Here is a 14,333-nt window from a genome sequence, read left to right on the forward strand (position 1 = left end):
ATCTGAGACGGCTGGCATGCATTTCAAAACCATATGGGTTAATTGCACCCATCCCAATATGCCTTCAATATTCCATACGGACTGCATTCACGTTACCCAAGGTTGAACGACTGCTGCACACACTCCAAGGCGTTGTACCAAAGACCTTTGAAATATGCTTGACCATGAATACCCACATTGCATAGTTTGTACCATCTAGTTTGTCAGACTCTGAGAAGTGCAATGAATTCTCCTGTGATAGATTGTGGAAAGATGTGCAAACAATCCTACACCCCACTAGAAAGAAGCATGTAGCTAAGCGCACACACATAACATACACCTAGATGAATCCAAGAACATTCCCAAACTCATCCTCTAAAAACACAACATAGTGCAGTTTCAATCTCACAATAGAGCGCACACAGAACAAACTAAAAAACTTCTCCCCTTCGCTTTGGATAAGACTTGCATTGGACAAGATTTACGCTGGATAATACACTGAATCCCTACTACTTTCTCTATGAATCCGGGCCTGTAGCACGTTTCTAGTCTGGCTGTGTTCTTCTGCTAGATATAGGAGCGATCTCTGTCTTGTCTATGCTAAACTCCACGAGATGCACTGCAGCTCACAGGGATAAATCCTGCACAAAGAACATCGTAGACCCCCTTGTATCCAACAGAATGAATTGACTCGTCTTCCTTTGCTTTATGTTGTTTTCTTCCAGACTAATCCCTGCTTCACAGATACGTGGTTGAGAAGAGAAGAAACGGTACTTTCTTGATCTGTCTATAGCACTCACGTAAAGTGCTATGCCATGCTGTATGAAACACTATCTACGATTGAGTCTAGAGCTTCACGACCACCGTATGTCAATTCGCAGTTCTCACAGATACCAGCTTGCCCAAGACTGCAGACAGTCTTTTAAAAAAATGGATGCCAAATTTGCCTAGGCCTGCTCCACCACGTTACATGCCTGAGAACCTTCATAGATACATTGTTGGGTTTTCTCCTCTCTCACAAATACGGCATTGAAGAAAACGCTCCACTCTGTATGTCGACGTAATGTCTACTCTCTCTGGGTATCTACTAATCACCACAGTTCTTCACCTTCATCAGAAGCACTTTCCAGACAGAGATTCGTCCTTTCTCTGTGCATCAAATCTAGCACATCAAGTCTCTGCAGCTGCTTTCCTTGAACACACACCTCCTCGTGAGTTTTCTTCACCTCCTCCTTCCACACAGGAAACCTTGAGGCTGGGTTTCATTTAGTGTGCCTCGCACTAGCACACAAGAGGCACACTGGATTTCTCCACGCCCGCGATCTCAGCAAGTTCCACACTCATCACCCCTCAGGAAACCAAGCTCTGATACCATATGTAGGAATGAGAGAGAGAGAGAGAGAGAGAGCTGGACGACAGCATGAGCATACACAAGAGAGCCAGGAAAGTGTACTCAATAGATAAGGTGAAAGAGTATACCTAGATGAATCCAGGAACATTCCCAAACTTATCCTCTAAAAACACAACATAGTGCAGTTTCAATCTCATGATAGTCACTCATAAGGTTGAAAACCATAAACTCCATCACGCATAGCAGGGACTAGCTACTATGACATCCCCACTGATGTCATCAGCACCCAATAGTGGGTGTAGAACATAGTATAAAAATATGCTCTCCCACACACCAATCCACACACCCACACATACTTGAGCATCCATTTATACAAAGTCTTCGTACTGAGTTTCTGTCAGCACTCCGGAGGTGAAGGGCAGACTCAGTCATGACGAAGGCTAGCACTAAAGGAGAAGGCTAATCAAAAAGTAGTCCAAAATCTCTTCATTCAAGTACAACTGCTTGTGAGGTGTAGACGATTTCATTTTAGTCTCTCCCAAACGAGCATCTAAATCTAGCTGATAGGGCAACACACCATTTAAGATAGACCAAGTGGCCACTGGGTATATATATGGACCCGAGTGTCACATAACAAGAACAAGTCTATCTAGACTAGCCTACATGTCCATACTAGTGACATAAAATGTCCATAAAATGTCCATACCAGTGACATAAAATGTCCTACATGAACTCTTCATGGCTACACTGCATATTGGCTTGCATGGAAGCCATCTCGTTCCTAAATGTCTCATTTATTGATTTGAGTTCTTCTAGTGCCTTGTTTGTTTTCTTTTCCTCTTACACTTGAAGGGATTTGACCTGCTCTTTAATTGAATTCAGATCTTCATTTAAAGGTGGCTGAAATTCCCCCTCTTCCCACTGTGTGCATGCTCTCAATGCCTCATTCTCAGCTTTGAGACTGGCAACTTGGGTCTCGAGCTCCATGATGAATGAGGCATGATGATTGGTTTTTTCTTCTAATGTTCAGGCAATATCATCCTGCACTAGACTAAGCTCATTTTCCATTGTGCTTGAATCTCTTCTTTCCATTTGTTCATGTCCTTCTGGATATGATCTCATAGCTTATGCATGATTTCATCTCCTTTATTTTCCAATGACTCAATGTCTGTATGCTGCATCTTGAAAATCTCTTTAATCATAGATAAACATGTTTTGGCATGAGCATCATTCACCTTCTGTGTGTTTGTCCTCTCCTTCCCCCCTCGAGTTTTCTTGTCTAGTGAACTGTCCATTTTCAAGCTTCAAATCCTGCACTTTTTGTTTAGTGTTGTATTTGAAAAATCTCTGCTAAATCTGAGTACATTGCACTTACATCTCTGGTTTCTTACAGTCCACGAAGGGGCGACTAGGAGACCACCTGTAGCTGGGCTGTTTTGCAGTTCTTTGAGGTATGCTGGAAGGGGCCTGAGGCCTTGGTTTGCAGGTCGGAGTGTGCAGGGGCAGGTTCAGCAGGCCTGGGGGGCATTGCACCTAGTGTGCTATTGTCTGCAGCAATGGCCAGGCCTAGGCGGCACCTATGGCCGCTCCCAGCAGCAGGGCCAGGCCTGGGGGGCTGCACACAGCAGTCCCACAAGAGACCCACAGCTGCAATGGCCCAGTAGGGCCTAGGCAGGGCACTAGGCTGTCCTGCGACAGCCTTCTTGGAGGTGTGGCAGCAGCATGAAGCTGCATGACAGCAGCAGAGAGAGCTGTGAGCTGTCTCGAGGCAGCTAGCAGCTGGAGAGGTGTGCAGAGGGAAAAGGGGGGGGGAGGGGAGAGAGAAACATTTGCCCGAGATAGAAAGCTCACACGCCAATGCACTACTCAAGTTCAACTCAGCAATTGGCTCAAAATACGCAGAGTAAACTGCTGTATACGTATTGCAGCAGCAACAAAATAGTGAAACTGTAAACAACGATCTACTGCAGGACTCCCACAATGTGCAGGGAACACTGTTGCAACAAGCTCATGCTCCATGCACCTTAAAGAGAGGTCTCAGTAGGCAGAGATAGGCAGGAACACAAAAGGATAGGCGCTGGAAGTGAGGGCAGAAGCGGCAGGAGAGGCTTGAGTAGAGCATTATCTACAGGGTCTGGAAAGGCCCCTGAATTGGCCGACTGGCCCTGTTCCAGGCCGACCACATTTAGTGTTTTGGCCAACCTGTCCAGCCAACCAAAAGAATGCCAACCAGTCTGTTGCTAGCCAACCTATAAAAAACCCACTGCAAGGTTAGTTCTCTCACAGTGGGGCTGCTATGCCTCAGCCTCCAGCAGCTATTGCTGCGGCTAAACACACGGTCTCACAGACCTCAAAACTCATTCAAGAAGGATCTCTCCCTGGTGCCTGCCCCATATTAGGGCATAACAACACAAAGCAAAAATTTCCCAAGCAGGCCTAATGTCCCATGTCAGGGCTCACAGGCAAGCACTGCCTTTTTCGACACCCCCTCTCAATGCCTGGCTATGGGCCTATACTCACATGCTGAAAAAGATGCTCCAGCTGATCCCGAGAAAGTGCCTTCGTGTGATCATCGCCGAATTCTCCTTTGTTGAACAACAAGCAAGCTCCACCACACCATCCTCAATCAGCTTCATCCAACCATGGAACATTGGATTGTGTGCTATAGCGATGCAACTCTCACTATCACACTGGATCAATGAGGGATCATCTTGCATGTGCCCTAAGTTTACCAACAATTGTATGAGCCATACAGCCTTGCAAAAAGAAGCTACTTCGGTCTATAAGTGAGTCACTGTTTGTTGCTTCTTACTTGACCAAGAAATGTGTCTTGATCCAAGCAAAAAACAATATTTTATAGTAGACTATCGCGGATTGACATCTCCACCCGAATGTGAGTCAATGTATCCACCAATCTCAGCTCCCTGGGGGTAAAAGATGCCAAAGTTATGAGTTGCCTCCAGATACCAGAGAAATTGTAAGCGGGCTGTCCAATGTTTGGTGAGGCATTGGGAGAACATGCTCAACACCCTGATTGCAAAAGAAATGTATGGGTGTGTGTTGGTGAGATAAAGAAGACATCCTACCGAGATACAGTGTACCATAAACCAAGCAAGAAGATTCATATTTCGAGCATTTGCTCACTGGATCCATCGGAATAACTGCTCAACTGCATTCTGTCATGTGAGTACAAAGAACTAGAGCATCATCATCCTGTGAGTCCCCCTCTATATGTGAAGAGAGTGGTGCTTGGACACCCTTGTCTTTGACTTTCGCCTTGGGCTCTGGGATATCAATGAGTGTTGGCAACGTCTTTGTTCACCACGACCCTTGGTATCCATCTTCCACCCTATGAACATACATTCTTTGGACTTTTGGTCCAACTTCTTCCTCTCCTGCTCTGGAATATGAACATGGGCTTTAGAACCCAAAACGTGAGAATGCTGAATAAGGCTAGTAAATCCTTACCACGTTCTTTGTCTCCATCATGCTACTCACAATCTCCATAATGACTATGTCCTTGTACTCCTCTACTCCATTTTGTTGAGAGGGGGAACAACTATCGTCTGTTTCTTGATCCCTCTTTGCTTGCAGAACGCTATAAAATCCTTGTTCAACAGATTCTCTACCTCTGTCAATGCGAAGAGTCTTTAAATGGTGCCCGTTCTCCCCCTCCACTCAGCTAGCCATACTTTGAACTTCCCAAAGGTATTTAGTTTCTCCTTTAGAAAGTACACCCGCACCTTCCAGCTATAGTCGACTATAATTTGAGAAAATATAGATAGCCACCAAAGGAGCTTGTGGACATGTGCCCGCACAAGTCAAAGTGAACCAGCTTTAAGAGTGGGGTGCTCCTTTTCTCGCTTTGTGGAAAGAGCTCCCGATGTTGCTTACTCTCAAGGCAAGTTGTGTAGATAGAAGAATGTGGGAAAAGACTATTCCCAAATGGGCAGCCAAGGCTGCGACTGTTTGTATGGTCGCCATCCCTGATGTTGGAGCAAAAGTATCATCAAAGTCAAGACCTGGCAATTATAAACCAGTCCTTCCAGGCTATAAAATGGGGGATATTCCCCATGTTCTTTCAGCATCACTCAGCAGCAGTTCTTCGGGAGGTGTTTGCCTCTCTCCACTCCTCTCCTACAGGAAGGCTCCCAGCTTGTTACATTTCTTTTGAGGGCCACCACGAACATGTCAGCACCCTTCTTGCACTCTTTTCATATCAACAGAACAGATATGTTACGGCAGGGGGCAGTTGCACCCAGTGAGGCTCTCTGCACCATCATCACTAACATGTATGCTACACATGTATCAGTTCAGTACAAATTCACACTTCCACTTAGAGAGAGAGAATCCTACGAGCTAGTGACGGAGTGGTTTAGCTTACACGCCCATTGCAGGAGCCATGGTTGATCCAAAATTTATTGCACAAGTGTGGATGATGCTTGAGCAATGTTCGGGCATCAAGTAACCAAGTTGCTCAGCCATCTGCTCAATCTACAAGAGAACTCAAGCCAAGATGTTTCTAGCAATTAGTAAAGAAGTTTATGTCCGTCCTATCTTAGAGTAGATTAACCGTGACAGGAGAAGCCATGAAGCTTCCCAATTCCCAGTCAAAAAGGAAGCTTCATGGTTCTCCTTGCAAGACCATGAGACACTCTTACTTTTTCTTGCTAAACAGCATCGTTCTCTCAAACACATGTCCAACCTTTCCTTGTCACTCCTTCAACCTGCCACACTCCTCTATAAGGATTTACACACTCTGCCTGCAGCAATCTTCCCTTGGTGGCATTTGCTACCTCTCATTTCATCATTTTTCTTCTCCTGTCATTTGCTTCGTAGCACGTGCTCCAGGTGTACGAGAAGTGGCTTAATCAAGGCTTCTCATAAGCCAATTTCTTGCCTTTTTTGTTGTCTAGGCTCGTGGTTACACGTTTTTTGATTGATTATTTCGACTCATCTTATATTCCGTGGTTACACGTTTAAGATTAACCTTTCTTAATTATGGTTCGGCTCCATTTTGATTGATTATTTCCTTTTATTTTTAATTCATTCTCTATTACCAGGTTACACGACTCAGATTTGCAATTTTTTGCCTTCGGTTTCATCAACACTTCACTCTCCCATCCATTTTTCCCGCCCTTCTTCCATCGTTTTCTTTCCACTATCCCCAGGTTTTTACTCCTTTATTTCATATTTTTCATAACCCACACAAGAAGACACTCACTTCTCCCTCTTTCGCACCTTCTCTAACGGCTCCATGCTCTTATTTAGACTCTTCATTACCATGCACGCACACATCATACCAATGCATTCTTTGTTTTTCCATAATTCTACAACCCTCACACTTACTTTGACGCCTCACCTCTTTGTTCGTTTTCTTGCCTAATATAGAATATCTTGATTTTTAGATGTGGGCTGACTACAAAACCAAGTATGTCCCTCTACTCAACAAAACAAAACCAATAAGAATTTGCAACTAACTTCTTAAGAAACCAACTTTTATTCGCCACTTCAGACCTTTTAGACTTATTAAATATTAATATGATTAACTTTTTATGGCTAAACTATATGCTCTTACGATAACATTCATCTCTCCCTCTCTCTATCTCACCTGATTACGAGCCTCTGTCAGGCGGAACGACCAGGCATGATCTATCAAGAAGACTTGTGAGTGTTTAGCTAAGCCTTCAAAAGACAGCACGAGCCGTCTTTGCCTCCCGTTTTCGCAGACTTCAATATTAAAAAACTTCCCACCATCAAAATCTTCTGCATTGAGCTTCCGGAATAACTGCTCGTGTAGAATTGGAGGAAGGCCAGCCGATGCAAGCAGCACTCCATGTACTTGCAGAAATTCACTCAGATTTTTTATGTGGCCCATCTTCAATTGGTTGATTAGTCGACGGCAGTCATGATGTTCCGCTTACGACCCTACTTCGCAATTCAAGGGATTTCGAGTGTTAAATCTCTAAAGACCCCCCTATGCAATTTAGAGCTGAATTTTTTTTTTTCAAAAAAAAAAATCACAAACCCCAAACCTACCCTTCAAGGAGGAGGTTCGAATGCGGGCCACCGCTCTAGTAGGCAGGCCCTCTACCAGTTTAGAACTGATTTTTATTCTATAAGATTGTTTCTACTCTAATATTAAGCTGAAAGAATTGATTTCACATTGTAAAACTCAATCATTCGAGGCAAAATTAAGCTTCTACTTGGTGCATAATGGGAATGTATTGTTAGGGTTAACTTTAATATAATTGGACTTATAACGTCAAGATAACATAGCAATATATTGGAAATGCGCCCAAGCTTAACATAACTACTTCATTTAACCTTAAGAGAGCAATTCCTGTTATATTGTGCACCAGTTTGTAGTAGCAATAACTTTGACCTTATTCCAATAAAATTACAAATTGAAATTCATTATTTGACTTTAACACCACATTGGTAGTTCGTGACCTTAAAAATCTTAACAAGAATCTTGCTTAAAGTAACATTCCAATTGTCCATCGTTGAGATTAAACTTTTACTTTTATATATTCGAACATGCTTCTCTTTACAAAAAGTCCTTTTAAATACCATTATGAGAGCATAGTGTTACAAGCATTTTTTACTTGTTTCTAATGTGTGCTTGCATGCACATGCAAAATAAGTGACCACCCCTAGACATATGCAAGCTTCTTGTTTCATCTGCCTATCTTGATCATCCAAATTGTGTTGATGTGGAAGCAATGGCGATCATTATAATTTCGATGCATCATGAATTGTGTTTGTTCCAAAAAAGCTATAAACGATGTAACATCAATGTGTTAAGTTGAGTGAAAGAGCAATCAAAAAGGGACTAAGAATGACGATCGTGCGTGCAAAAATGAAACAAGGTAATTATTTTATTTATCCTAAACAAAATGAGTTTACTATTTTTGAGACTATTCTTTAAGTTGTTTCACATACTTTAAGGATATTGTATTTAGTTTTGGTTAAAATTTATTCACCCTTATACATCATTTTAGTTAATGATGATAAGTATTTGATTTTTGCATTCTTTTGTAAAGTATTACAAAATCAAAGTTAGTTTTTGGGAACTAAAATGCTTACATATAATCTTGAACTTGATTATGAATTGACCATGATTTGGTAAGTTCTGTTCTACTTGCTCCCTTATTTACTTACATGTACCCAATTTTTGAGATGGTTATGAAAATGCAAGTACATGATGCTGTAAATTTGGAATTTGATCCCTAAATGCTTTGTATCAATTATAAGGCTACAACGTTAGTCAAAACCAAGGTTGTGAAATATTTGAAAATGTAAAATATTTCTACATAATGAGGAATGTTGTTTGTATCTTGGTGATGTTACTTATCATATTGAGCCAAACATAAACAAATAATCTTAATGTGATATATATTTTGCACTTGAAGTGTTATGGGTGTTGTACTCTCTTGACTTAAAACCTATGACAATGTTAGTACAAAGTTGGTTAAGGATTGTTCTTACTATGCAACATGGAATATGAAATTAAGTTCAACAAAAAGACTATAATGATTTTGGACGTTGTCATTAACAACACATGGCAAGATTCAAGTTGTCGATTTTCTCAATATCTAAAGATTTTGAGACATTTGAGAGAAGTAAATTTTCTTTTTGGTTGGACATAATACATAAATTTCTTCATCCATAGAACCACTTCTCATGTTACTTAACTTATATGGTTGATCGGATCAACCTCTCGATGTGATTCTTAATTGATCATGTGGGATGCAATCGGAAATCTATGACCCACATGCTATTGGCACAATAAGAAATTTGTATACATGATTAGTAGCTTTGTGTTTTTATGTTCTTTTTTTGTTACTCCACTAATGTTTTTTTATTAGGATTGTAATTATTTTCCCTTATTTGATTAATCATAGAATGCTTTAGGAAAACACGCGTCAAGTGCGGGTGCCCCATACTAAGCCAAGTACTCTAATAGGAGTATTATGAAAGGATCCACATCAAAAAGTATATACAATGACAAATCCAAATTAAAACTCCTTTTACAATTGGTTTTATCAAGGCAGCATCAAAATGCATATATATACAAGACTAGAGGATGTCCTAAATACTTTGAGGCAAATTGTAAAATGAGACGCTATACATATTTTGACATAATCGATAGTTAGTATCACAAGACCACATGATAAAAATGTAATGCCTTGAGTGGAAAAATCACATTAAATACAACAAATTATAAACAATTAAGGATGTTTCCTACATAAGCTTATGGCCATACATGTCCACGATGTGTAAGACGATGCACATATAGAGTGCGTAAGAGAAAGATTTGTGATAGATAATATTGAGTCATTTAACGTGATAAAAAATGCTAGTGCCAAAATTTATGGTTTGGCTACCCAATCCCATATTAATTCATCACCTAGTTAACAAGCTTGGCTGAGAAAAATAAGTAATTTGAAATAAATAAAACAAAATAATAGAAATGTGTCATGTTTAAAAACACATGGAAACATTTGTATACAATGTGGGATTTTCGAAGCAACGCCCAATACCTATTTTCTTGCCCCTACAAAAAAGCATAATGAACCAATTGTAGATACTGTAAGAACTTGATGGAGGCTACTATGACTTAGGATTCCATTTGTACAAAATCGCATGTGAGCTCTTTCATTTAGATAATACAAATTGTTGTGGGCATTCCAACCAATAGTTGTAAAACCATGATAATTTACTACATGCCTCAAGGTTGATGGAATAGTTAAAGTGCCCCTTAAAAGAAAGCTAGAGTACATACTTGGTTTTATGCCTAAGACCACTCTTAGTCTAGTTTTGGTGATTCTTTCAATCTTCAAGAGTTAGCCCCATCACCAAGTTTTGTTTGTGTGCCCTTGGAAAGTCCTCAAGGCTTCAAAAGTACGAGGTGTTGTGTACATGCATGCATAATCTATTCTTAACCCCCTTCCCTGTAACTCCTTAACTCCAACCCTTCTCTACTTCACACCCTACCTCTACCCTCACTAATCCCAACCCCCTTTATCCCTCCCCTCTCTCCATTTTTCCAATCCTTTTATCCTCTCCCCTCCCCTCTCTCTCCCTCTGTCCTCTCTCTATATCTATCCTTTCCTCTCTCCATATCTATCTCTAGTCCCCTGCCCCCCCCTCTCTCTTTCTCTCTCTCTCTCTCTGTTGTTTCTATGCCAACATGGACTTAGGTTGTACAGAATGTGTGTGTAGAGTAGCGGCAAAGCTCTGCTTGTACTTGCTTATGGCTAGGAATAATCTCTCTTAGGAATCCTCAACATGCAAGTTCTACTTGCAACTCCTACATGCATGTTCTACATGCAAGTCCTACATGCAATTCCTACATGCAACTCCTACATGCAAGTCCTACATGTGATTCCTACATGCATGTTCTACATGCAACTCCTACATGCAACTTGCAACTTGCAACTCCTACATACAGCTTCTATATGCAAGCTCTACATGTAGAGAGAGAATGTTTTACAATTCCTACATGTAGAGAGAGAATGTTTTACAATTCCTACATGTAGAGAGAGAAGCTCTCCAACTTGTATAAATACCCCATAATGGAATGAAGCCCACACTCTTTGGGGCATTGTGTTGAGTTCTACTTTGGTATTCCAAGCAATTGTCTCAAGTGTCCATGCTTCCTTGCACTCCATGTCCAAAAGCATGTCCTAACCTTGCAACTCCTCCTTCCCTCTCCTCTAACCTTGCTCCTCCTAAACCCTTAGTTCCTCAACCCTTGAACCTCCATGATCTACGAGGGAGACAAGTTCTCCACCATGTACTCTACCCTGAACCTTGGATCATCCTTCTAACCCTTGAACCTCTTCTAAACTCTGGAACCTCTTCTAAACTTTGGAACCTCTCTCTAAACCTTGAAACCTCTCTCTAAGCCCTGAATCTCCCTCTAACCCTTAAACTCGTCCTAAACCCTTCAACCCCCAATGAAGGTGAAAGCCTTCATTACCTTATCCATGGTGATGCATGTTCCTTTCACACATGCATGCACTATGTTTGCTTACCACACTTAAGCCTACATCTTTGACCGGAATACTCGAGGTCCTAAGCTACACGTATACTACAAACGATAACCTCTCTCTCTCTCTCTCTCTCTCTCTCTCTCTCTCTCTCTCTCTCTCTCTCTCTCTCTCTCTCTCTCTCTCCCTCTCTCTCTCTCTCTCTCTCTCTCTCTCCCCCCCACGTCCCCTCGCCACCCTACGTCCCCCCTACCTCTCTCAAAACCCCCCCCTCCCCATTCGCAAACCCCCTCTGTCTACCTCTCTAAAAACCCCCTTTTGCATCTCCAAATTTGCCGTTGCGTGACGCTGTCCCTCCCCCCCCATTTTTTTGTTGTATTATTTATTTAAAAAACTAACCTAAAACTAACCTAACCATCAGACTTACCTAGATTAAGTTAGTAGGGCAGGTTAGGTTAGTGTGATAGGTTAGGTTAGTGTTAGTTAGCGTTAACCCTCCCTAGTTAGTTTAACTAGCTTCAATTAGTTAAACTTATAGTTAGGTTAGCATAACTTAGGGTAGACTAGTCACATTCTGGTTAGGTTAGATTAACTAACCTTTAGTTAATAGACTAACTCTAGTTAGTTTAACTAAATGCAACTAGTTAGGTTAGCTAAAGTAACTATCTAGTTATAGTAATTAGAGAGTTAGGGTAATAGGTTAGTTAGACTAACTGAAATTACGCTAGTTCAAACCCCTTAGTTTGACTTAAAGCCCATTCACACGAACCTTAAGACCAAGCCCCCCCCCTTAAAAAAGAGGCCAAATTTACCCTACTTTAACACTTTGGACCCAAACTGGACCTCGTCTGAACCACGATTTCACACGTGAAAACACCACGCTATGGGGCATTTTTCTAGCCCATTGCACACCATTTTGACATCCCTAGCACTCACTCATTTGCACCCTCGTGTAGGCCTCGTTTTAGTACAAGAAGAGAAGGTAGCCTCAGAAAGAGAGGCATTTATCTCTAGTTCAAGCTTCTACCTATCACTCTAAAGCTTTCATTATCTTTCCCAAAAAACTATATAGACTTTCTTATATCATCTAGTATAGCTGCAGCCAGCATTCTCCCAAGATGGGGTCTGTGATAGACTAAGTCGTTTCTCTGCTTCCAAATATGTTGAATCACGAACCCTCTAACCAATTGCCAAAATCATACAAGGGGTCAGGCAGTCCGCCCCTGTCTCCTAAGAGGGCTATTTTCTAGCTAACTTTGAGATGGATCTGAGCTCTGGCCAGATTGTGAATTGTCTGATTTCCAAACCTCTTTGCTAAAGAAGCAATCCCATAATAAGTGTGGGAGAGGAGAGCACACACAAAGGGATAGGGAGACACCAAAAGTGGTGGAGCAAAAGCTACTCCAGCTTATTCCTCTATCATATATATATGAGTATACATGGGCACTGTACAAGTGGGTGGGCACACTGCCCTTTACCCCAACAACCTCCCACTTAAAGGCAGTGTGCCTTTAAGGGAGTATAGTACACATATAATACAATCAGCCATAGGCTGAAAAACAAGTTGACCAGACCGTCATCCTATGCCCATCGGCACTTTACAATGTGCAAAGTGCATAGAGGATAAGCTGCTAGCAGACATCGGGCTTGCAGGATAGAAAATGACAAGCTATAGATGCCTATCAACCAAGATCTCATGCCAGATCTCACTGGGAGAGTGAACTCTCACCACCACGTGCTCCTGTGCTAAGTCCATAGCACCCGAACTGTCATTGTGTAAAGAAAATGTCTCTGTACCACATGTGACCATAAGCACATGCCCTACAATAGACCTCTGCTGGTCTACCCAACCTGCATCACCTGCATGCTGCTCCTGGAAGCATAAGGAACTGATGTCCACAACTGCTTCCCTACTGCCAAAATCTACCATAATCATGCTACCAACTCCCACTGCAACGGAAGCAAGAACTGGAAGTGTAGCCCCAATGGCAAACATGTGAGAACCAAGTCTCAACACAGTCATGGATGCATGAAGTACTATGGTTGCCATATCAACCATAACTTGCTGCTCAACTGATATGTGATCGTCAAACCTACTGTGTTTCAAGTATGGAGCCAATACAGGCAATGGAGTACTCAGTAACTTCCCCCTCTCCATACTGAAACAACCAAGTATCTGAGAAACATCATCAAGACCATGCAGCTCCCACTGCAAAGCATCCCTGTCCATAAGGAACCATATGGCAAGTAACCTCCAAAGGATAACAACCTCCTGAATACTGAGACCATAACCTGTCTCACTGCGCATCATATCCTGAGCTCTCATAACGGTATCAAACCTATGAAGCCAAGCTCGAGGGGATTGCTTCTGGCCATGGAGGCACTTACGAAGTAAACATATCAATGATTCCTGCCCATGCGCAATATGACCCGAGTCAATAACTGCAGAAACCACATTTGTCCTGGCATAACCAGCCAATGGATCATACCGGGCATCATTAGCCAAGGTATCCTCCTCACCATGCATAGCCTCATCCTCATCTGCAAGAGGCACTTCGCATCCTAGGAGTAAAGTGTAACTTTCCATAGAAGATGCATCAACAATCTCCATAGGAGTATAAACCTGTGGAATACTCGAGACATCTGATTGTCTCTGACCAAAATCAGGAAGTAATCGTGGCTGTCCCAACTTTATAACCTGCTCATCATGGGAAAAACCTCCCACTCCAAGGGATATGGGCTGTCCCTGCATAGAATTCGGAGGTATCAGTTCACTTACACCCTCCTGGAACACCACTCTCCTGCTATCCATAGTCCTGGGCTGTCCAAACATAGCATCCTCTCTAAAATAGACATTATGGCTGCGTATCAACTCTCTAGTTGAAGAATCCCATAACCTGTAGTCCCTACTAGACTCACTGTATTCAAGGAAGATACACCTCCTCAATTGGGAACCATGAGCATAAGCCTCGTAGCCAAACACACGTAAATGCTCATAACATGGT

At 42.0% G+C, this 14,333-nt stretch overlaps 1 protein-coding gene across 3 annotated transcripts in view; it reads right to left on the reverse strand.

Moving 5' to 3' along the window:
- The window catches only part of LOC147903119 (tubulin-tyrosine ligase), a 192,800-nt gene extending 185,374 nt beyond the window's left edge, over positions 1–7,426 (reverse strand). The window contains exons 1-2 of one of the 3 annotated variants that reach the window (XM_087374206.1): positions 7,370–7,426; positions 6,942–7,258 (exon numbers count right to left, since the gene is read on the reverse strand). In XM_087374206.1, coding sequence (XP_087230332.1) covers positions 6,942–7,208 — 267 coding nt within the window. In that variant the 5' untranslated portion in view covers positions 7,209–7,258; positions 7,370–7,426. Of the gene's footprint in view, positions 1–6,941; positions 7,271–7,369 lie in introns of those variants that run through there. The other 2 variants (XM_087374207.1, XM_087374205.1) reach the window with 2 other exon arrangements.
- Positions 7,427–14,333: the final 6,907 nt, after the last annotated feature.

Source organism: Dipteris shenzhenensis, chromosome 4 (assembly GCF_047967505.1).
Source record: "Dipteris shenzhenensis isolate YYH24624 ecotype China chromosome 4, Dip_SZ_1.0, whole genome shotgun sequence".
NCBI classification, from domain to species: domain Eukaryota; kingdom Viridiplantae; phylum Streptophyta; class Polypodiopsida; order Gleicheniales; family Dipteridaceae; genus Dipteris; species Dipteris shenzhenensis.